General features: G+C 38.3%; 4 protein-coding genes across 8 annotated transcripts; all 4 read right to left on the minus strand.

Annotated features, from left to right (window-relative positions):
- Nucleotides 1-236: 236 nt before the first annotated feature.
- On the minus strand, nt 237-5,341 carry LOC116735442 (galectin-3-binding protein A-like). The gene is made up of 4 exons (XM_032587362.1): nt 5,336-5,341; nt 3,037-3,304; nt 1,754-2,054; nt 237-1,667 (listed from the first exon to the last, which is right to left on the minus strand). The coding sequence occupies exons 1-4, from the start codon at nt 5,339-5,341 to the stop codon at nt 605-607; spliced, it is 1,638 nt and encodes a 545-aa protein (XP_032443253.1). The 3' UTR covers nt 237-604.
- A 983-nt stretch (nt 5,342-6,324) lies between these two features.
- Nucleotides 6,325-9,426, minus strand: LOC116734886 (galectin-3-binding protein B). Of its 3 annotated transcripts, none has more exons than XM_032586426.1 (6): nt 9,307-9,426; nt 9,087-9,177; nt 8,673-8,876; nt 8,361-8,495; nt 7,722-8,007; nt 6,325-7,635 (listed from the first exon to the last, which is right to left on the minus strand). In XM_032586426.1, exons 1-6 carry the CDS (start codon nt 9,409-9,411, stop codon nt 6,546-6,548), a joined length of 1,911 nt encoding a protein of 636 aa, XP_032442317.1. In that variant the 5' UTR covers nt 9,412-9,426; the 3' UTR covers nt 6,325-6,545. The 3 variants fall into 3 exon arrangements, with proteins under 3 accessions (XP_032442317.1, XP_032442316.1, XP_032442319.1); XM_032586425.1 differs by having other exon boundaries at nt 7,722-8,010; XM_032586428.1 differs by having other exon boundaries at nt 7,722-8,010; nt 9,087-9,180; nt 9,307-9,383.
- Nucleotides 9,427-9,554: 128 nt separating this feature from the next.
- On the minus strand, nt 9,555-17,406 carry cant1a (calcium activated nucleotidase 1a). Of its 3 annotated transcripts, none has more exons than XM_032586430.1 (4): nt 17,278-17,406; nt 11,726-12,388; nt 10,566-10,769; nt 9,555-10,476 (listed from the first exon to the last, which is right to left on the minus strand). In XM_032586430.1, exons 2-4 carry the CDS (start codon nt 12,363-12,365, stop codon nt 10,106-10,108), a joined length of 1,215 nt encoding a protein of 404 aa, XP_032442321.1. In that variant the 5' UTR covers nt 12,366-12,388; nt 17,278-17,406; the 3' UTR covers nt 9,555-10,105. The 3 variants fall into 3 exon arrangements, with proteins under 3 accessions (XP_032442321.1, XP_032442320.1, XP_032442322.1); XM_032586429.1 differs by lacking the exon at nt 17,278-17,406 and adding an exon at nt 14,741-14,959; XM_032586431.1 differs by lacking the exon at nt 17,278-17,406 and adding an exon at nt 13,207-13,333.
- Nucleotides 17,407-18,662: 1,256 nt separating this feature from the next.
- On the minus strand, nt 18,663-23,691 carry syngr2a (synaptogyrin 2a). The gene is made up of 4 exons (XM_032586432.1): nt 23,474-23,691; nt 21,222-21,459; nt 20,080-20,213; nt 18,663-19,971 (listed from the first exon to the last, which is right to left on the minus strand). The coding sequence occupies exons 1-4, from the start codon at nt 23,570-23,572 to the stop codon at nt 19,789-19,791; spliced, it is 654 nt and encodes a 217-aa protein (XP_032442323.1). The 5' UTR covers nt 23,573-23,691; the 3' UTR covers nt 18,663-19,788.
- Between the last annotated feature and the right edge of the window lie 635 nt (nt 23,692-24,326).

The following is a 24,326-nucleotide window of genomic DNA, read 5'->3' on the forward strand; positions in this document are numbered from 1 at the left end:
GGATAAATGACCACATTGCAGAAAAAGCATTAAAATGATTTTCCAAACAGGTCATTGCAAAATTTTCAAAAGGGCGGCTTCATGTTTGAGAGCCAATGTCTGATCCACCACCTCTTCCTTACTGCGCTGTGAGCCAAAAATCTACTATGTTGTTCCCAAACAAATCTTTTTAGTTTCAAATTTCCTGAAGCACGTAAAAAAAGAAGCAGCAACACTTTGATGACATTTTGAATCACTTTAATTGTTTCCCCAAATGAAAGATATGATACCGAAATTCATTGAAATACAATAGAAAATTGTAGAAATGATTGAATGTAGGGACAGAAAAGAACATTTAAAAGCAAATTTGCTATTTGATTTAAATCAGTTAAAGATTAATAACACAACATATCATACAACTTGTAATCATCATTTTTTTAAGTGCCCAGACAGGAAAGTAGGTAATAAGAGAGAGGGAAGACAATGCGGCAAAGGTCACCAGGCCAGGATTCGAATCTGTGACGGTCACGTCAAGGACTAAGGCCTCCTTACGTGGGTTGTGCTAAACCCCTGTGCCACCACAGCAACCCGAAATCATCATTTTATGTAATTTCCTGTCATTGGATCACACAAACTCTGGTCTCACCACAAATGTGTAAATGTAATTGTCGTCAGGACAGGGATAGACAAGAGCCTGATCAATGTGAGCCATGTCACTGTGGAAGGCCTGAATCTGACAGATGTACCTATTCTGACATGTCAGCAGGAGGCGGTTATCAAAGCGGATGTTACGCCTCAAATTGTTGTTCCGCTGAGTCAGCCTTGCTGCAGGAACTGAATTGCAATGAACACCTTCCCTTGAACACTCGTTACTGGTTTTGAAGATATTTGCTGCCCAGGTGACCTTGTTGTCCTCACACACAACAATGCTGTGGAGAGATGTATGAAGCAATTTTTGTGAAGAGGATGGAGGAGTCTGGGAATATAAGTGAGAGCCATAACCATAGCGGTGTGGTTGATACTGGTGTAGTCGTTGACTTGGTGATGATTTTGATGAATCAATAGCAATACTCCAGGTGTTACCTGTGTAGATTCTGGGATTGTAATTATCATTCTCTTTGTCTAACTCTGATTCGATCAGACTGCTGTAAAGTAGAACATTGAACTGATATGATTTGAAGACACTGTCACGATATAGATCCCTGTGAGCACTGAAGAGAGAAGAGTTGGTCTCCAGCTTATACAGCTTCTCAGCAGGAATCATGGGGAAGCGAACCAGACGGAGCAAGTCGACTTGGTTTTCTGAACTCAGAGAGTTATCATTGTTTGTGATCCAGCCTTCAAGAATCTGCAGTACAAAATACTCATCAGGTACCACTAAATCTGAGCGGGTGAGGAGGACACGAAGGAGCTCCACAGGAAGCTCAGCCCAAACAGGAGAACTGGTCAGGTTTTGGAAGTTCCAGGCCAAGTACTGGATGCAGCTGTCCCTAAGGATCAAGTCCTTTGTCTCAACTGCATACTTGTAAAGTGAAACTTGGGAGTAAAATGAAGCATCATCTGGGAGACTTTTAGAGATCACCTGACCTACATCCTCTAACAGTTTCCTTAATCCAAACTCTGAAGCAAGCTGATGGAGGCACATTGCAGAGGAATAGGTCACATTGATCTGACGAGTATAAAGGTACCTGTAATGGAACAGATTATGAAACATTTCCAAAAGAACTAAGTGCTTACACAATAAACACACAGACATAAATTAGGTTCAGCTTACCTTATTATGGAAGTGGAGTATGACTGGCAGGTTGTGTTAACAGTCACTGTGATGTTATTTTCACCAACTGAAGCATTGAAGTAAGGGTATAACATGAGGATAGCTTTGTGTGCACAGATTGTAGTCATAGTCTCTTCTGGGACGCCGTCTTCTTGTTTGGCTCCAGTTGAGGTCTGGAATGTGATCAGGAAGTCACAAGCGGTACCACTGTCAAAGATTTTTCCGAGATCATCTGAGAGGGTGGTGCTGTGATCCAGAGAGTGTATAGAGTCACTCTGGGTCCTCTGGGTGCTATCGTAGTCTGAGAACCAAAGAGGCAAAAAACATATACAAGAAATGTATTTATGATATCATAAGAACAGCTAGAAAAAAATACTTTCATAAAATATTAAACAATAAATAAAACAATATTTAAGGAATCTAGAACACAGTGATCAAAAATAGTTAAAAAACAGCCTAAATACATTTCATTGAAAGATAATGGTAATTATAACATGTAATTAAGTGGTTAGCTTCATTACATGAAAAATGTATTCCAAGCATTGGTACTGAGAGGGCAGAACAAATTCTTAATCCACCAACATCTGCAGAGGAAGTTGACACTTTCTTAGACAGGAATGTGAGTTCAGTGTTCCTTACAGCAGTGAGTGATAAAGTGATAATTTAATCTGCTTTTAAATTTACACCTAAGACGTACTGACTGTGATGATATAGATATATGCTAGACCTTAAAAAGATTCTTGAGGGAATTTCTAAACTATTACTTCTGTTTCAAACTGGTATATTTCCAAACAAAATGAAAGTTGCAAAACACGTACTGTACCTCTGTATAAGACTGGGAATTAACACGCCTTTATGAACCACGTGTGACTTGGAGAACTATCTCGGTTCTCCAAAATTCTAGAAAATTCTCTTTAATTAGCAGTTAGATAAATTCATTGACAAAAACAGAAATAAACTGTAATTTTGACACCATAAATCACGAATCAAACATGAACGTTATGTCAATAGGGGCAACATGTCAAACTGGAAGACGAGCTATCTTTGTGACGCAGTTTGTCAAGTTGGGTGATTACTGTTCCTCTTGCTTAGACATTACTTATGGCGTCCACCAGGGGTCAGTATTGGATCAGTTTTGTTTATTAACGGTTTATGTACACACTCAGAGGGCAGCACAAAGATGGATGTGGCCAAATGTTGCATCTACTTACTCTTTAAACGAGTGGAAAAAGAGATTTTGGTGAAATGAAAGACATTTTTTTTCCATATTAGAGTTAACATACTTTGTGTGTCACAGATAACTCCAGCATCCTCCTCATGTTTGCAGTTATGTACTCCCCAGTTACTGGATCTACAAGACACAAGCTGTTGCTCTTGGCCACTACATTCGACGTCATCAAGCCAAATGTGTCCATGTGCTATATTAATGACAAAAAAAAGAATAACAATTATTAAGTACTTAATAATTGTAAATCTTCTAGAAATGACAAAAATGACCACAGATGAGTTTAAACGTAGTTCTGAAGTTACAACTCTCCATAGATAGCTCTCCTTTCACTGCCATCTGGCAGTGAATGACTGGACAGACAGCCTCACATCGCCTTCCTTTGGCCCACGGCTCCTTTCTATTTAGCAAGATCAGATAGAGGTTTGAAAAACAAATATCTGTCATTTAGTAAGCCAATATGCATCAAAGAACTTAAGTGACTTACTGTGATTGTTGAGCACACAATCTCCTTCAGAGAAATACAGAAGTGCAAGAAATATTGCAGCAAGTAGTTTTGTGAACATGTCCAAACTCTAATGTAGAAATCTATAAAGAAAAAAGAGAGAGAGAGAATCATTCATTTAGATGTATTTTTTTGAAATTATCTCTAAGAAATGGATCTATTACATATGGCTTTCACAAAACTTATTTTCTTTTACCCCAAACATATTGAAACAAGGTGGTTTAAAGGGTGGTTTAAATTGGTTTCTGATGCTCAGATGTTTTTAATTGGATCAAGAGGAATATGCTAAGATATGTACAGTGTTTGCTTCAAAAAAGAGGCACGGTTGGCAGAAGTTGTAGCACATACATAAGACAGATTAAAGAAATGTAAAAAAAAATAAGAAATAGGACAAACAAATTTGAATACTTTATTCATGATGTACATACCTGCTATTATTGAGAAGGAATTGGCATTTGTGAGAGGCGTTAACCTTCTTTGGATTTGGATTTTTTAAAGTGAAATATCTTGACTAATGCTCATTAGCTACTAATGCATATGTTATAAATGAAAAATGATCATTTTCTGAAGTTTGCAGAAGGATTAAAAAAAAAATCCAATTAAAAGTCAAATACAAACCTCTATGACATTTTCTGACAATTGCATTTCAGTTAAAGTAAAAATAAAATAAATTCAACATTCTTTTTCTCTATGTCTTACTGCACTGGACAAAGGATATCCAGACTAAATAATAAATTGCTGCCCTATAAAACAATACCCACCTTCAGCCCTCTGATTTTGATCCTCTGGAGGTGCTTATCTTTTCAATTCTGCAGTTCAAACTTCTCCCCTTCTCACCTGTGAAAGTGTAGTTAATAATGAGGGATGTCAAATATATATGTTCTGTCACCAGATTTGCCACTCCCTCTGCTTTCCCAGCTATTTGTTTTAGTGAATTTATTAAAGTCAAGCCGTTATGTTTCAGTTTAGAGCCGTCAACACCTGTTTAATGACAGTCTTGCTTAAAATGTTGTACTGGAAATGTTGTGTAGTGACATGTACTTAATAATTACTCAGAAGGATCAAAGAGTAACAAACACTATTTTCACTTTCAGATTGGTTTAACAGCCACTTTAACCTGGGGAAGTTTTTGTAACACTAGAAATTTCTTAAAACTTAAACAAATTTAGAGAAATAACTAAGAAAAATGAATTGTTCAATTATCATGTCTTACCATTTCAATAGGATATAGCTTAAAATGCAAATATGAAAATGTAAAGCTTTTCTCATTTGCTGCGGTGCATTAATCTAATCATTCTCAGCATTTGCTAAACATTAAGTGCATTCTCAGAACAAGTCATAAAAACAGCATAGATTACTTGCAAAAACCAGTTTCTTTTTCAAAGTCGTCTGTTCATGTCTGAAAAGAAAATATCTGTGTCAGTGAACATGTCAGTCCCTTAGAAAGGCAAATCCTTGTTTCATTGTGTTGTCAATATTAGTCATTAGTCATGTTGTCAATATAACAGTGGAAGGATTTTCTTATGTGAACTATGGCTACGGTTTTTCAAATATAACCTGTTGGATCACCTGTCAACTCTGATTATATTCTGCTAATTTTACTCACAGAAAAGCCGATCAATCATGACGTTCCACTACCATTTGTGGTTGTGTTAAAACATGTTAGGAGGCTGTTTGAGAAACATACTCCGTCCTGATGTGAAAGATTCAAGATTACCAAAAAACCTAGAGAAACTTTGATCTGTAAAGGGGGAAAGCAGTTTCTCACAGACCTTTATAACATGGTGTATATTTCATAGAGGGTAAATCAATCAAATCCTGGTCCTGTGTTGACTGAGTAAACCCCTCCAACAGGCATGGTCTTGCCCAAGGACACAATGACAGAGACGGGCAGAGGAACTTAAAACCCACTGATTGCAGGACAAAATCCTATCCCCCTCAGATCTATAATTGTGGCGTCATTTTTAAACACCCAGAGCCAACATCCTTTTTTGCATGTGATCGACCAGTTTGCTACACATCTAGAGGCCATTCCATCTAAAACCACCACTGTGTACTGCCTCCTTGCTTACTTGCCCTGGCATGCAAACCTAAATGTTGTTGTGAATTGATGACTATGAGAAGTGAAAATGTAAGAAGGCAATAAAACAAAATAATTTGTTGGGAAAACACAACCCCATGGGAATATCCCACATTTCAGTTTATGAGGAAAAAAACAACACTATGTTCAAGCAGAACACAGTCTTACTGGAAATGTCATATAGTGACATGCACTTAATAATTATTGATGAGGCTCAAAGAATAACAGAAACTATTTTTCACTTTCAAATTGGTTTAAAGACCACTTGAACTTTTGCAAGTTTTTGTTACACTCGATACAAAACACACAGGTAAAAAAATATATTTCTTACTTACTTTTAAATGTTCTGTTCTTCTCCTCTAACCAATCAATTTTCATCTGTATTGGTCTCATATCTTTTATTTCGGGAAAACAATGAATGTGACTGTAATCTAAGTGTTGCTGCTTCATTTTTCACATGTTTACAAACTGAGAAAATGTGGTGTACCGGGAGAATCCGGACAGCAAAAGCTGTACCCAACAGGTGTGCTTTTGGACTTCAGGAGGAAGTGAAAGTACCCAGAGAGAATCCAGACATGTATGGCGATAACATGCAAGATCTATGCAGAAAAAGCCTAGGTTGGGATTCAAACCCAGGATTTATTGTTGCATAGCATCAGGGCCACAATAAACAAAAAAAAAAGTTAACAGTACTGCACCTATGAACCAGGCTTTTAGTTCCTTTTCACATTTCCTAGAACATTAAAAAAATTCAGACTCAGAAAGGTTTTGTTGTTGCTTTATTTTTTCTCCATAACAAAAAATATATAATGGATTGATACAACACATATATAAAAACTTATTATAGAAATTACTGATCATAGGAATCACTAAAAAAAATCATTTAATGCTTTGAATTGGCTTTGAATCAGCTGATAATTATTGATACAAGGCAATTGCTCTGTTCGTGGTCATTATTTTATGAAACTCCCTTTTCATTGGATCACACATACTCTGGTCTCACTACAAATGTGTAAGTGTACTTATCATCAGGACAGGGATAGGCAAGGACCTGGGTATCATTTGTATTCACATAAGCCAGGTCGCCTTTGAACCCTTGGATCTGACAGACGTACTTGCTCTGGCACGTCAGCAGGAGGCGGTTCCGAAAAAGAACACCGCTCGTAGACTGATACTGGTTCTGGAGAGCCAGTCGGGCTGCAGGAAATGATTCACAACGCAAACCTCGCCATGAACAGTCATTCTGGGTTTTCAAAATATTTGTCTCCCACGTGATCATGTTGTTCTTAAACAGAAGGCTGTTGTGGAGAGGTGTTCTCAGTTGCTTGTTAGGGGATGCAGTAGGATTTGGGTAATAACCACCGTAACGACCATAACTATCTCGGTAGCCATAATTCTCGTAGCGGTTTCGACTTTGAGATGACGAAGATTTTGCCAAAGGGTTAATAGAAATGCTCCAGGTCTCACCTGTGTAGATTCTGGGCTTGTAATCATTATTCTCTTTGACAAATTTTAATTGGGTCAGATTACTGTAGAGTAGAACATTGAACTGATATGCTTTCAAGACACTGTCACGATATAGATCCCTGTGAGCACTGAAGAGAAGAGATTTGGTCTCCAGCTCATACAGCTTCTCAGCAGGAATCATGGGGAAGCGAACGAGACGGAGCAAGTCTGTCTGCTTTTCTGAACTCAGGGAGCTGCCATTGTTTGTGATCCAGTCTTCCAGTGTCTGAAGTAAAAAATACTCATCGGCAACCACCAAATCTGAGCGAGTGAGAAGGCTACGAAGGAGCTCCACAGGAAGGTCAGGCCAAACAGGAGAACTGGTCAGGTTTTGGAAATTCCAGGCCAAGTACTGGACACAGTTTTCCTCGAGGACCAAGTCCTTTGACTCCACAGCATATTTGTAAAGTGAAACTTGGGAGTGAAAGGAAGCATCATCTGGGAGGATATTAGAAAACAGTCGACCTATGTCCTCCATTAGTTGGTTAATTCCAAATTCTGAAGCAAGCTGGTGGAGGCACATTGCAGAGGAATAGGTGATTTCAGTCTTACGGGTGTAAAGATACCTGTGAATAAAGAGATTGGGAAATCTGTTTAAAACAAGAATTAACTGATTTAAGAAGAAAAACATAACACATTAACTTCAGTATACCTGATGAAGGAGGTAAAATATGACTGGCAGGGTCTGCTGACAGTCACTGTGATGTTGTTTGCCCCCGCTGAAGCACTGAAGTACGGGTATAACATGAGGATCGCTTTGTGTGCACAAATTGTAGTCTCAATCATCTCTTCGGTCCCATCATCCTTTTTGTTTCCATTGGGGGTCTGGAAAGCGATCAGGAAATCACAAGCGGTACCACTGTCAAAGATTTGACCCAGGTCACCAGAGAGGCCGATGCTGTGGTCCAGTGAATGTGTAGAGCCACTTAATGTCGCATCATCTGGAAGCAAACAGATATCACAAAGAGCATTTGAAGTGCAGGAAAATACAGCTGTTCTTTAACTGTTCTTTAGCCTTAAAGACTCTGGTAATGTTTCCATTGCCTTTAAAACAAGATCAGGCCCATACAGAATGACAGGACCGCTACTGAGCATAACATCGAGCCTCACAAAGCACATTGTGAAACACAAAAAATTTTTCTGATAAGCATAATGGAAACATGGTGCCCACTAGAATATTGAAAATATCGTTAAATTCAACCTAGTCTTTAAAAGAATGAATAGCAGCAGTTAGATGATACAAAACATACATATTTTTCCACATATATTTGGAATAAATTTTCTAACTTACTTCTTGATTCACAGATAACTCCAGCATCCTCTTTATGGGTACAGTCAGTTTTTCCCCAGCCACTGAACTGGCAAGACACAAGTTGTTTTTCTTTCCCTGTACAGGCAATTTCATCAAGCCAAATGGGTCCAGATGCTAAAATGATTTTTTAAAATGAAAAAAAAAAAATAAGAAAGATTTAAAATAAACCTTTTAGCAATACCAAACACACCTAAATGGAGAAATGAATTGAACTGAAATTACAGCACTCTATTGATGGGAATCATTTTACTGCCATCTTGTGGAGGAAAAAAAAAAAGAAGTACAGGACACCTTTTCCATAGTCCTTCCCAATCACAACTGATTTGGCTCCAGGGAAGTTGAGTTGACGACAAACCACCTGGGCTTCAGCCATGTCCCAGTCGTCATCACACACTGTTCCCCATTTCCCATCATGGTAGATCTCCACACGGCCCTCTGAAGGGCTTTCAGAGCCAGACAGTCTCACATTGCCTTCATTTGGCTCAGAGTTTCTCTCTAAAAGCAAAAAGTCCAAGGACACATAGCGTCATTAAACAAATATTCACAGTGTCTGAAGTTTACCCTCTGCTCATGAATAGCCAGAGCATTTTCATCCTACAGCACATGCATGACAATTACTTATTTACCCACAAAAGCATTTTTCCTTTCTCATGACTACCAAAAATGTTTTCTTAACATGAATGACAAACCATTTCGATTACTTACTTAGAATGTCAAGTCTGTATGCTCTTCCAGAAACATACAGGAGAGAAAGGACGAAAGCAACAAGTAGATTTTGTGGGAAAACGTCCATATTCTAGTGTCGAAAAAAATAGAAATATGATAAACACATTATCGACTGGGATTTAAGTAAACAATTTCTTATATAAATATATAATGCTAAATGTCCGTATATCAAGTCATTATATTGAATACAAACACCTACCTTTGCCACCTCTGAGCCTCCACTGTACTCTCCAGCTAAAGGGGGAACGTTGAATATATACTGTCGCTGCAGTCGGCTACTCCCACCTTCTCCCCCAAGTTTCATTTTGCAGCAAAACAGAAAAAGCCAACTGTTGCACAACTGTTAGTGGATCTGAAAGTTATTTGAGGACACAACTTATTATTGACCAAGTCTTGCTAGAAGTGTCTGGCTGTCACATGCACACTCGAAGTAACAAGACAAGACTCTTGGAAGAAGAATCAATATTTTACTGTGAGCCCCCCCACCTGTTCCATACAAATAAAACAAAAATATCCCATACAGCGAATTCCAGTTTTATAAAAAAAACATCCTTCAGATTTTGTTGAGACACAAAAAATATGTTCAGAGTGTTTACATTGGAGCAAAGAAGAGAAAAACAATGTTCAGAGTGTACAGTGCGAGCATGAATTTGCATTACTTACTGAAAAGAAAATAAACCTCACAGCTTCATAAATCAATCCTATGTATACATTCATTACAAGGAAGGCTACAGTACTGTCAAAAGCCACATTTCATCTTCCAGAAAACAAGCTGACAATGCTCAAATGGTCTTACACAATTCCCAAACTCACAAGACAAACATTTTTTGCAGACTAAGTCTTAAAGTCTTTTGTCTGCAATGAAGACAACCCTACAAGGGCTTTAGTGATGGATTTCCAGGAAGCAGCAAGTGTGTCAAGTCCAACAGTGTCTGGATTGTAAACAATCTTCAACAGTGCAGTGGCCTCAAGACTAAGAGTCTCCATCGTTAAGCCTTCTATATAAACTCTAAACCTTCGTATTTCACATCACCAATCTTAGTCTCGGGTAAGAGAATGCGTCCGTCAAGAGTGAAGGCCGTGATGTAGGTCGCGATCTTTCCCGCGTCTTCCTCTGACTTGAGCGCCAGAATGATTTGGTCATCTGTGTTGGGGATGAACTTGAATGAAGAGAAACCGTGCGTGGGGATATGTGGCCCCACACGGCTCACTTTGATGTCTTTGAAATCGGGCGAACAGCTCAGGACGAGGTTGGTCCCGCGGCGCTCGTCCGCCGTCTCCTCGTAGCGCTCTTTGCTGGCGCGACGTGGGAGGAAAAACCATCGCTGTAAGGTGTCGCTCCAGGCGGCCGACTCGTGAATAAAATATCCTGTGGAGACGAATGAAGTGTGAATGAAGTAAAGAAGAGAGCCAGGAGTCGATTGGATAAGAAAAAAACAAAATCAAGAGTTTCCTCACCTGGCGGCTCAATTCCCGCAGCTACTTTCATAGATTTGTACCTGGGAACCCAGTTTTCGTGCTGCACATCACCCCGGAAGCCCACCACTTTCACCCACTCTGGGTTGTTGTTGACAAACTCGCCTTCAGTGGTTGTCCACTCTTTCCCCAGGCCACCAATGTACAGGTGTTCATCCTTCACTGCCAGCCACTCAGCTTTAAACCCTGCCAAGCGAAAGCACAACTACATTTAATTTGACATTTAATTGAATTGTTCTTGTGGGCAGCTGCAAGTTAATAGTCAAGTTGCACAGTATCAATTACAGTGTAGATCAGCAGCTTTAGTTCATGACAATGCTAAACTGGTTTCATTTATTGCAAGCTTGAAACTTGAAGGTTCCTGTTTTTTTTTTCTGAATACAGTTTTTTTCATCTTGGGGAGACAGCTTAGGTCAGATGGTATAAACTCAGACAAAATTGGGTATTGCAACATGATCTTAAACTGATATCAAAACTTGTTAGATGATGGACAAATTTAACTTTGACTAAATCAAACGTTCCCCCAATCTGTTCAGAATTTGTGGACTCTGGTGATAAAGGCCACGACTGTGTCAGGAACCCATCAAATGTACATTAAAGGCAAAAACTCTTCAAATATCCTTGCTGATGGCTACAAAAACCACATGGCTGAGGTACAACTTAAGCAACATTCAACCAAATATTTTGAGGGTGAGTGTGTATGTTTGAATGTGACCCAGAATTAATCATTTTGACTCTTTGTAAATTAGAAAAAAGGAACAATAAATTCAGACGTGTATATCTCTGCAATCGTGACTCAGTGGGTAGAGTAGCCGTCTTGCAATCAGCAGGTTGCAGGTTTAATTCTAGGTCTCAAGTTGCCTACCGTGTACAAATGTGTATGTGGTTCTATGTAAAGCACAGTCTCTTTCTTCCAAAGAGATTTTATGCAAAATTTTAAAGTGATCTTGTTTGATGACTCTCTGGACGTCTTCCAAACAAAAACCTTGAAAGAACTTTAGAAATTCTGGGGAACTATTAATTTAGACCACGTTAACAGGTCAGGATGCAACATTTGTTCTTGGAGGTACCAACAAAAAAAAACTGAGATTATGTTTAAAACCTTGTCAAAGTGCTGCCTGATAAAAAGTCCATTCTTATACCTTTGGCAACATTCCCATCTCCATCAGGCAGGATAACCCAGGGCACAGCCTTGTCTCTGTCTATATGGTAGATGATACCCGTTCTATCGTCGACGGAGTAGAGTTTTCCATTGAACCCCACCAAATCAGAAAGCTCCATGCCCCTGCCCTTCTCTGACAGGTGACTCTCCAGCACCACTTTGTCGGCGTCCCATTCAACCGCCACCTTGTCTCCACTCTGCGACACCAGCAGGTGCCCCTTCCGCATGTAGCTGAACCACGTCAGCTTCTTCTCACTGGCAGAGTTCGTGTCCAGGTCCGCGATAACCCCGATGCGGTAACGCATTCCCTGCGATGTGCGCTCAGGTGCAGTTAGAGGGTAGGTGTCGTTGTACTGTGAATCAGTGTCCCTGACTGCGCTGCCGTGGCAGGCTCTCGAGCCCTGCGAGCTGTATGAGCGGCCTGAAAAAAAGTGCATGAGGAGAAGCAGAACCAAGGCCAGGGATGCGGCCACGGCCACGATGGGCCTCCACTTGAGCCGGAACCGAGGGTCGGTGGGACTGGCCATGGTAGTCAGCATGGGGAGGCCTCCTACAGAGATACGCAAAGGGTTCATGGGCTCATTCTGCTCCAGTCGAGTGTAGCCTGGAGGAGCAGACATGGAGGACGGAGGCCGAGAGCGACCTATGCAAAAAGACAAACTACAATTCAGAAATTGGCATTAAAAAGACATGATCAAAAGGTCTGCATGTACAGGTCAACAAAACAAAACTCAGATTTATCACACTGAGATATAATTAGCTAATGCAACTCAAAAATTCGGTTTCTTCAGAAGTGATTACCTGCTGCAATAATATTGTAATTCTCACAAAAGGAACCTCAACCACATATTGATTGAAAATAAATTGATTTAACAGCAGTCTGACATTTGCATATTAGAAATCCTTTTCTGATTGCTCATATCCTATCATTAGCTGATGCCATATTCTTCAAAGTGAAGAGAAATGAACACTTTTTCATATATTACACAACATATAATAAATGCCAGTTTTACATTTTGAAATGAGTTATTTAAATGACTTTATTTTTCAAGGATATTCTAATTTATTAACATGCACGTGTAAGGTGGCACTACAATTAGTGAATGGGTAGGTTGTTCTGGTTCCACAAGTTTTACTCTTATTGCTTTGTTTGCTTAACATCCTTAAAAATATACCAATTCAAATACCAACGGCAGGAAGAAACCGGGCCCAACTTCTAATTTGCAACCAACAGGTGAAAGGACAAGATGTTCCTATGAATCCTAAAAACATATTTAGAACTAATAACAATAGAGAAACAAATAAAATGTGCTTCACGTAAAGTGGATCACTACATTCTAAAGTGCTATATTTACTGCTCCACTGTAAGGAAAGTAAACTGATTTTGTTGTCATTAAGTTACTAACAAGTACGTTTCATTCAGACATCCTTTCAAAACACGAACACGAGTTAATTACTCACCGCCTTCTTTCTGAGTCTTTAGTTCAGACTGTATTCAGTTAACTTTTTCTCTATTATACGCTCTCACAAGTGTGGTTGTTAAAGCATAACCAGGAGCAGGAAGAAAACTAGCTGTGGGCGGGGTAAACATCAGAATAGCCACCATTGTGCTTTGTCTGCGTGGACGTTAGGAAGAGATAATTTAAATCAGAGGCTCTAACAGGAAAATCAGGAAATACAGCTCTAGGTGTGTTTATTACAAGGTTCCAAAGCAGACACTAATCTTTTTTCACTTAGACTTTACTGATTTTTTCAATTATACATACTCAATTTTAAGTAAGATTTTCAATGTTATTTAAAGAAAAGATTTAAGAGAGACTGAGGTTTTAAAAAAAACTGGTTCTCCAAGGAATCTCTTCAGCTGTTGTATGGATTTGTAACGCAAGACAAAGACGTTTTAGAATGGAGAAATAGATATAGAAAGATTCTAAACCGTCAAATAATTGATTTTCTATATTCAAATGGAGACTCAAATTATCGCCAACTTGTTGCTCAGCAGCTTCCGTAGTTGTAATCTGCGTATGGAGTCTGTTGCTAGGTATCAAGTTTGTTGCTCAATCCTGAAAAATAAAATTTCCAAAGACCTAAGAAAAAAAAAAAATAAGAAAGAGCATCTAATAATCGTCTAAAAATACAGCCACCTACTTTGAGCAAAGCACAGAACAGGTGGAATGACATGAAGTTAAGTGCATTTTATCTTTAGAATCATGGATACCTCACACATCCACAATACAAAACACATTGCGTGCGTTACGACACTACAACCAAATGGCGAAATAACAAGTAATCTCTGTCTTATTTAAAATTTAACTTACTTTTCTCCACCAGCAATAGTTCTTTTAAGTTGTCTTATTTCTTGCTCTATCTGTATGTGTGGATCCGGTGAGTTGAGTTGCTGTTTTCTTATAGCAATTTCTTGGGATTAAGATTAACACCAGTTCTCTTGTCTTTCCCATTTTGAAAAATGGTTAAGAGAAATAGGCCTTTTTCACATTGTATTTGTACCTCAGGGAAAAAAGAAATCATAGATCCGTACTTACATTTACATACATAGCCTCCACAGACATGATTTTTAAAAAGTCATTCAATAAGCTCTCTTTTTTTCTCACTTGCATAAAGATGTAATGACCTGAACAAAGGTTGAAGCCTTAATTTGATTCGGGTTTTTTTTATTTACAAGGCATGACACACCACAGAAAACTGCTGAAAGAGCCCATAAACTACTGTAACCTTTCATCTCGGTAAACAATGACAAGGAAACTCAAAAACGCATGTGTGCTTTCACATTTTAGAGAGCCTGTAACGTTAAAGCTCGATTTACTTCAGTACTAATTCAGCCTGAGGGCATGCGGCATTTTTACCAAGACGAGACCCCGACCTGAAAGACCCTTTCATACAGACCTCAGCCAAAAAGCAGCCTGTTATATTTTCAACATCAGGGGCCACACCGACAAATCTGCCCACCTCCACTGAAAGCTGGAAAAACACAGCTTACCTTTTCGCCTCCGTCCCCCAGAGTTCTTAACCTGAGTCATTAAATCTGCTAAGGAAGGCCCTCGCAGTCAAATCTGAGCTCCAAGCACCCTCTCTGCTCACTGACGATCTGCTACGCAACCGGGACGTGCAGCCATTTCAGCACAGTGCTTGTGAACTCTGCCTACACTTGGAAGATTATGAACCAGTCCAAAGGGGCAACTCCAACACTGGAACAACCTGGCTCATACAGCTATCGTTCATCAGAGTAATCCATCCAAATCACAGGAGTTAGGGAGGCACAGGCTGAACAAGAGCACAACCAGGTGAGAGGTGAAAGGCGGTACCTCGGTCAGGAGAAAACAAACACAGATCTTTGAATGGATTTTACATAACATGGCAGTTGCTGTGATGCAACCATTACTCTGACCGAGGCCACAGATCACTCGGGTTGGAGCAACACAGCTGATGTTTCTGTCCTATAATACCCTCTGTTAATTACTGACACACTCCTTCTAGGCTTTGGGTCAAAAAATATATTCTTGCTCATAATCAATGGACACACAATCAGTGAGGCTGATATGAAAAAGGGCAGCTGAGAAACAATAAATGCTTTTATAAATTATTAGCTAAAACCCTCCAAGTGCAGTAGTTTTTACCAAGCAATATTACAACACAGTAAATCGCAAATTTCCAACATGGTTGCATCCATATATGGGTATGTGTGAGACTCTGGATGAGCCCAACATGCACATGCTGGTCTGTTTACTTTTATATGCTATAGAGACATTAATAAAATGTTTTGGTTTCATTGTTGGTAAAAACTGACCAATCAGAACCCAGTTAGGAGAAAAAACATGAACATGAACATGCAACAAAACTTGTGCTGGTTTGACATGTTCTGCAGAAGCTTGATCTTCCCGGTCAGAGCAGACTCGCAGTGACACATGTGCAAAATATAGAAAGAAACAAAAATATAACAAAACTTCTGCATGTATTTTTTTAAAATCTGTAATTAAATTCCTGAATTCATATTTGAAATTGTCATGCGCACAAATTGAGACTTAAAAGTTTGCACTCCCACCTTTAGGAGCACAAGACACGACAGCGGTTTGACCATCAGCTTGAAATACCATAATCCGGTGCATGACCCATGAAGGTCACACAGATCCAAATGTCCTTTCATCATGGACCTACTCTGCCATCAAAGCTTCTTAAACTGGTTACTGCGTACATATACATCTTTTCATATTCAGTCTGCAGATCACCTCCTTCAACTAACTTTAGGATTCAAAAGCATAAAAGGCACAACTCTGAAATCCTATAGGTGATTTTACATTAATTCAGATATTGCCCTCTACTAAAAAAAAAAAATCTTGCTGCTGATTGGGAACCCCTATGACTTTGATTTTATTTCTTTTTTAAGAGCACATTTATGTCGGTACATAAATATCAAGTATTGACATTTTTATTTGTTGTTGTTATTGTTTGCAGACAGAAAATGTAAAGATTAATTAGATTTATTTATTTATTTTACCTAAGATGACACAGAAAAGCAGGTGTGGGTGTGTTGTAACTATCAGCCAAAATGAAGTGGCTGAAAAGTAATTAATGAAAGTAATAATTATTGCTCAGTTGTACACCATATGTCAGGTGGCTTAAAGGAGGATCCTGTAATGTTCCCTTGCTCACACGATAACCTAATGTTTTTATTATTATTATTTTTAGCCTCACTCTCCCAAACATGCAAACAAGAACAAAAAAACAGAAACTTAAATGAGCATGACCATCTCTCTTATTACAGCAACACTGTCTGCTAACCAGCCGACTGACAAAGCATATTTCACCTGACTAATTAACCAGGTAAGATTAAGATATATCATAAACAACAGTAAGAAAATGTTATAGATAGCATAATTAGAACTGTAACACATTATTTTGGCATCACACAACAAACAGTTGTTGCCTTTCTGTTTAAAACTGAGAAAATTAGATCATATGAAACATTTTTGCTGTTGAAATAGAGGACATAGTCTATAAAGTAATAAACAATGCTATTGGTTTGTAAACATTCTTTCTTTATTTGCTTTTATTCACAACCACTGCAGCATCACTAAAGCTGACGATTCCAAGAAGTCAGATGGACTTCCTAAAAGTAGGATCGGACACATGAAGTGATGCAAGGAACTTCATAGATCTGGTGTTGTCCAATAGGAGGGCTTTGCTTCCAAGAGGTTTCGGGTTTTGTATCCGGGAGACATTTCCGTTTTATTTATAGGCAGACCTATGGATATTAATGTTAAATAACCCAACACCTGAACTCCAACAGCTTCACTGAGGGTCTCAGGAAGAAAGGAAGTCTGTTAATGTTGTATTCCTTTACAGTTTGTAGATGAAGGGACGGACCTGAGCGAGTGCCACACTCGCACACACACGTATGACTGGAGCTGGGTTATTATGTTTGTGTCCTGCCAGAGTCACCAATTAGATACAAAGATGCTGTGACGAGTCAGATGACACCTGAGATGTTTCAAGTCGTACACCCTCCTTCAAACTCACCTCAGATATTAGATCTTCACCTTGTGACAGCAATCAGCGGCTTCGAGCACTTCAGGTGTCATCATCGCGTCGCTTCCTCCTTCTTTCTTACACAGACAAAACTGTCGCTACTTCCTATCATTGCCGATGACGACAGCAACGTGTCAAGTGATATGTCGGTCTCAACCGAGCCGACAAAATATGCCTGTTCGGTTATATCGCGCTGGATATTACATTTTTGTAAATATTCCTGGAAGACAAATATAATTTCAACCATTGATGTAAACATCTGACCAGTATTTCTCATAACGATAAATCAGGAGTTGGCAGAAGCAAAGTGTCATTTAGCTGCAGACGGAGCTGAGACAAATTGTTCAGATCTCATAGAAGGGCCGGAAATCCCATTTCATGACGTAGCACAAGAGCTAGCGTTGCGTTCAGGTTCTCTGGAAAATATTAATCTGGGAAGTAAGTCTTCGTAGTACAAGGTGCATTGCTTTGTCTCAGGAGAGGGTAGACTACCCAAAAATTGTCCTCAATTTAAAGTAGCACTACATCAATATATTTTTACAAGTAAAGATAAAAATTACCCATCTGAAGCGCTACGCAAGTACGTATAGAAGTTTTCTGCAAAAAAGATAAGCAATGTCATGCAGAAACTTCTTTTTCAAACTTCTTATTAAACTAATATTTAGGTAATTTATTATGTTAAACAGGGTGCAGTACTTCCAATGACAATATGTACTGTATATTCACAAGAAATAGCACAGCTTCAGCAGATATAAAAAATAACAGCTTGTGTACAAACAAGAAGTTTCATCAACATGTAGGTGTATGTATACCTGTCTTTGGTCCATTTTTGTTTAAAATATTGCTCTTCATTCAGTGAAATTGCTCGGAATGTGAAAAAGAGCAAGACATTTGACACTAGTTTAGCAATGCTTCATGGTAATATCGCTCAAGTAAAAATACGACATAGTAAAACTACTTTTAAATGTAATTTCTCTGGTAAATATAACTAGTTACTACACACCACTGCTCAGTTTACAATAGTTGTTGTTTATCATGCTGTCACCCACTTCAGTAAAGACCTTGTTACTGACAGGAATCTAACTTCAGGATTATATATATATATATATAAGCACATGTGCCAAAATAAAAAAAAAAAAACCTGAAGCCTGGACCAATGTCAATTGTGTTATTCTAAACACAATTTATTAATAATGCTGGGCCTCCTTTCATTCAAAAGAGGTTCCTCTAGCCATAAACTATAGTAGTCAAACACGGGTATTAAAACAGACAGTCCTTTTACAGTTTAGGAGTTTCCTCACATTCACAAAGACAATCCCATCTCAAATATTTGCACAAAGTAACTGCACAGGATATCAATTATGGGCTGACCCGGAGAACCTGGAAAAGTTTTTATTTGGCAAACCCCATCTGATACAGAACACTGTATAAGGCACTTGAACAATTTATTTTAATAAGAACAATAAACATGTTCAAAAAGAAATCTAGAAGAAGAGAAAAAAAACTGGATTGCCATGTATCTGTTTTTAAAACAGGATTAGGTAAAATAATAAATATGTCTTCAAATTTTCCCAAAAATCAAAAACCTCCCACAAATTTAGCCTCAAATATATGCTAAGAATTGCTAATCTAAACTAAAAACACGCTCACCAACCAGTTTGGGCAAAATGGAAAACAACCCAAAACATAAAGAAAGATAACAATCAACGTAAAAACGATAAACTTACAAAAAATGACTACCAAGCTAAAGGAAGATTACTCAAACTGCCAATCGAAGACAATAAATCTTTGAGGATTAAAGCTTTTCAGTGGTTGATCATAAAAAAGAAAATACAGTAGTTCGAGCAGGGATTTTAATAAAAATAAAATAAAAAAAAAAACAACTTGTGACTACATCATGTGCATTTGCTGATTCATTAAACAACATTTGCCAAGCTAAACTGACAACTTATGGTTGTGGAACAGCTGCACATTAACATCAGAATACCAAACTAAAGCACTGAACAGTAACACATTTGAAGAAAAACTTCACTTTCCTATTTTTAAAAAAACAAAATGCATTTCTCGAGAAACATGTAATTCAAATCACTTTGTTATCATTTGACACAAAAACATCTCAGTTGTACACAAAATTGAAACCGAAGGAGCTGTGAAACTGTGGCAGGTGTCTTGGTTTAAAGATAAACATTGGTATCTTACTTTGTCCTAAAGGGTAAAAAAAAAAAAAAAAAATCACCTTTGAACATGGAAAAAAAAAGAAAAAAGAAATCTCTCCAGATTTCATTTGTTTGTCAAACAGCACAACAAAACATCCACCGTACAATGTGCAACTATAATGCAGCAAACTAAAACTCAGTGCCCAAACATATGCAAAAGAAAATGGAAGTGCTGAAGACAATCCCAATTTGGAACAAAACCATTGGCACATTTTTTAATTTATTTATATATATATATATTTTTAAGAAGAATCCCCTCCCATTAGGATTCATGTGTGTGAGTCCTTCAGTAAGCTGGAGGTTGATACTCCCCCTGTGGCCCTTGGTTGTTGGTGAAAGGCGCTTGCTGGTAGTTCGACGGGGCAGGCGGGTACGGAGAAGAGTGGTCCTGGGCGGGGTCTGTGTAATCCTGATTAAACTCACTCACTCCTTGGCGATATCTTCCTAATGCAAAATAGGACAAAAGAGCCTGTAGAGAGAGATGTCTGTATTTACTAAGTGTAAGAGGTTTCAATCCCTACCAAATTCAAGCAAGATCAAATTCTGTGAAGTCCTTTGAGGGGACCAAGAGGCTCACCCAGGTAACAATCGAGAAAAAGGAGAATGCGATCACGGCCCTGGCGGCGTCAGCCTTGACAAACTCGGTGTCGGTTTTGGTCCACTGGTTGGTCAGGACACAGAAGCAGATGAACCAGAGGAATGTCCAAGCCCCTGTTTAAAAGATTTTAAAAAAATCATGTTATTGGTAGGGCACAAAATCCTGAAAATCACCTTATTTCTATTTTATCCATATGTTTTACACAAATACAGTGAGAACACTCCATGTTAGGACCACATATATGTCACAAATGTACCGTTATTTTGATATAATTGTATGCAATATCAGTTTTGCAAATAACTGCTTGGTTGACTGGTAATTATACTCTGAATTCTTTGAATTTAGAAGATGTTTTAGGAGGGCAGGTGTGATGCATGTGATGTAAACTAAGAACATTTGCTCTTAATTTACATCTGTCAACTAAGGTATTTCTCAACCAAATTGCAAAATTTTTAATACAACCAATTATTAGGATAGACATAAGGATTAAATTTTATCCATCTTGGGACTGTGTCTGCAACTAAACTAATGCAGTAAGACAACATTATATAGTTCAGTCTATTCAACGCCATGAGTATTTTCTAACACATAATCTTTTCTAATATCATGCAACAGTTCTTGGCGTTCTCTTCCAAATCAAAAACATGACTTTTTTTTTTTTTTTTTACTACTAAACTTGTTATTGGGGTTCTGAGCCCACAGGAGTGAGTGGATGGCCAATGCCAGGGACGGCTGTTCGCCTGCTCCCAGCAGAGGTAGCGCTATGTTAGAAAATATGCATTTCAGCTTTTAATGCCAACACTAGAAGTCACATGAATAAAATTGATGGGGGAAAAGTTTCTTAGAAAGAAATTCAATTAAATTCAAAAATACTTTTATTTAATCCCATAGGGAAATAAAATGTGTTCTTTGAAGGGATACAGATGGCTGTAGGAAGGAACTGTAGCGGTCTGTAATTGGACAAGCCTTTAAATTGTAGATTTAACCAGGCTGATAAACTTTAACTTGTTGGGATGTTTGCAAAAACTAAATGACCATTCATCATACATGCATCTCCTTTTTTGTTTAATCTGATACAAATACATAAAAAGGAAAAAAACAAAAACAAAAAATACAATCACCTGAAAAGGATAGATCTCCAACAACAATGTATTTCCTCTCTTTGGCATTACTGATGTTTGGGAAATAGGCGTCCAGTAGCAAGAAGATGACACAACCCAAGAAGGCCAGGATTCCAATTCCCACCGCATAGCTGCATGCACTGTCGTTACTGTTGAACATGCATTTGGTTTCTCCCTCTGTAACTGGGTTAATGTAGCCTTCAGCTGTAATGCTTGCAAAAACCACTATGGAAAATACCTGCGAAAGAAGAAACAAGCAGGGTCAATTTCTGCTAGGCTTCCTCTTGCGTAGCCCCATAAAAAGTCCCCAAAAAACCCAATAAAGAACATGTGTGTTCCCTGACCCAAAGAAGTACAGTCAGCAGACCATGCTTGTTAAGTTTCAATTCCTGCCTGGTTTTAACAAAGATATTATTAAAAAGAAAGAGGAACGAGTCTCTAAGTCACTCTACAGTAGTACCCATCTCATAAAAAAAGTCATACCTCACTGTCTCTACTATTTCTTCACATCTGCATTTGTGTACATAGTATGGCTTTTTTTTTTTTATAATTTAAGAGCACCGACCATATTTTTTCAAAGCCCTTCACTTCAATCATTTATATAGTGATCCCTTTTCTTTAATTGAACATTTCTGACCTACATTTGAGAAATGACAAAATGCAATTTTTTTTATAACCCTATATAAAATATAAAAACAAAAGATGAAGCGTTTGGGGGATTTTTTGTTTTGTGTTTAAAACAGAATACCCAGTTATGTGATGAATAACCTGTAAGGTGGCTCAGTGGTTAGATCTGTTGCCTTCCAGGTTAAAATTCCAGTCTGGACTCTTTTTGCATGGAGTTTTCAAGCATAAAGATGGTTTATCTTCAGTCCACGCACATGACTGCAGGGCTAATTATTCACTCCAAGTGGACTTTAGGTATAAGTGACCAATTGTGAATACTGCACACATTTTTAATTAGGGCTGTAGCAATACACTAATCTCACGATAAAAAATTATACACGATGTTCTGCTCACAATACAATATATATCACGATATTCAGCAAACAATATGATTAAATATGATTCGATACATTTTTAAGATTTTCTGAAAGATTTGAGAGGGACAGAGTGATTTTGGTGACATTTTGTCTGTTCCATAGACTTGGACTGAATTAATTGAACTGATGGTGTAATACTGGTGTAATAAATGTTGTTTTTTGTTATACATTTGCTTCGCTTTGTCTAAATGTTAATTGTGTGGCTTTGTGTATTTGGTTATGCAGAAAAGGAACCTTTTTTGTCTTATTCACTTATGTTAGATAATGCAAATTATCTATTTAATTTAATTTTTTAATTAATTGTAACTGGCTGCTTTATTACATGTCATTTTTAATGTACATGTGCAAGTTGGGTAAAAAAAATGTCATGTCTGATAGCTGTCAATTCATGACAGGTCTCACATAAAACTCAAAGTAGGATTTAATGTATCGATATTCGCGGATGAAAAAATCAATACTTTGAGGAATAGAATATTGATAAATATCGTAGAATCGATAAAATCACGCAGCCCTATTTTTAATCAAAAACTGCATTTTGAGCCCACACATTATTTCTCGCATAATGCAACTTTCCCTGCGTCAACAATAACGCATTTGAAGCTTTGAAATATATTGAGATTTTTCTAAACTGTTAAATGTGATCAGTCAGTAATCAGTTTAAAGTCGATTGACCTTTTTACGTGCTCTGAAATGCTCCTCCTATGTAAAACTTAACTACACTGGTATAGAAAAGCAAAGAAGGAGGAAGGAAGGCAGGCAGGCAGCAACAGATGACGCTGGGAAATTTTCACAGTTCCTGTGAACTACCAACACAAAACACAGCAATACGTGCAGAAGCAGAGCTCCATGTTTTGTTTCCCTACTCTTTTCTTTCCCAGTTATGTACTATTAGTGTAGCTTCCAAGCATTAAGTGGACCACAGGTACAGGTTGTCCCCCTATACAGTATTTGTCTCTTTTACTGCAGTGACACAGCAGTGCACATGCTAGCCACAAGCTACAATCAACTAACGACAGCTTAAACATATTATGGGCACTTTTTGAAAGTTTATAATCGGCTCATACTTGAGAAACGCTTAATGTGCAATTCAAAGCGCACACACAGCCAACAAGCAGTTTAATCTTTACTTCGCTGTGAAGCCTGGAAGCTGACATATGTTAATAACCTTTAAGGTTGACAGTTGCTAACGTTAACGTCCAAGTCACTCACCCAGCTCAGGAAGCGCAGAATAGTCTGTGGTTTCTTCACAAAGCTCTCGAAATCAAAGGCCCCGCCGGCCAGAGAGGCACCATAAGCATTGCTCTGCATTATTTCACGCTCTGAAAAAAAAAGTTGTCAGGCAAATTTAAGACGAGTTGTGAACTCTTTCTGTCAAAGTTCGGGAGGAGTTTCGATCTATAGCAACCTACTTCCTGAGAACCTTTTTTTAAAGACCGCCCCCTTTTTGATGCGTTTAGGATTAGCTCGGAAAGATTGGATCATTTAGCAAGTGTATTTGTTGCATTTTGTTGCATAAAAAACAAAAAAAAAAACAAACAAACACAAAAACAACAACAAAAAACATTCACGGATAAAAATCTTTGTAATTAATCTATACTTATTTTTCAATATAGGAAGGTCTAAATATCAATAAATGTTTCCAGGAATCAATAAACATTGCAATAGCACTTCAGCACAAAGGTCGACCTTTAGCATCGACCTTTGGCTTCCTTAACTTCTTCAACCACTTGTGGTGCGTTGCCCCCCCCCCTTTTTTTACACTGCTTACTATGTGAAGAACACAGGAGGGTGCCACAACTGCGCCGCCCATAAAATCTAATCTAATATTACGATTGAATATCATGTGATATAATTGTACACTATTGGCTTGTAGCAAGAAGGTTCGGGGTGCGAAGTCCAGCCTGAGGCCTTTCTGCATGTGTGTTACAAAACAGATTGTGTGGACATTCTCTAAATTGTCCATTATGTGTGTAGGCGTGTGTGTGAGGGTACGCGTGGGGTGTGTGTGCGTGTGCGTGGGTGGGTGTGTATGATTGCGTGTCTCTGTGTTGCCAGATTTATT

Source organism: Xiphophorus hellerii, chromosome 16 (genome assembly GCF_003331165.1).
Source record: "Xiphophorus hellerii strain 12219 chromosome 16, Xiphophorus_hellerii-4.1, whole genome shotgun sequence".
NCBI classification, from domain to species: domain Eukaryota; kingdom Metazoa; phylum Chordata; class Actinopteri; order Cyprinodontiformes; family Poeciliidae; genus Xiphophorus; species Xiphophorus hellerii.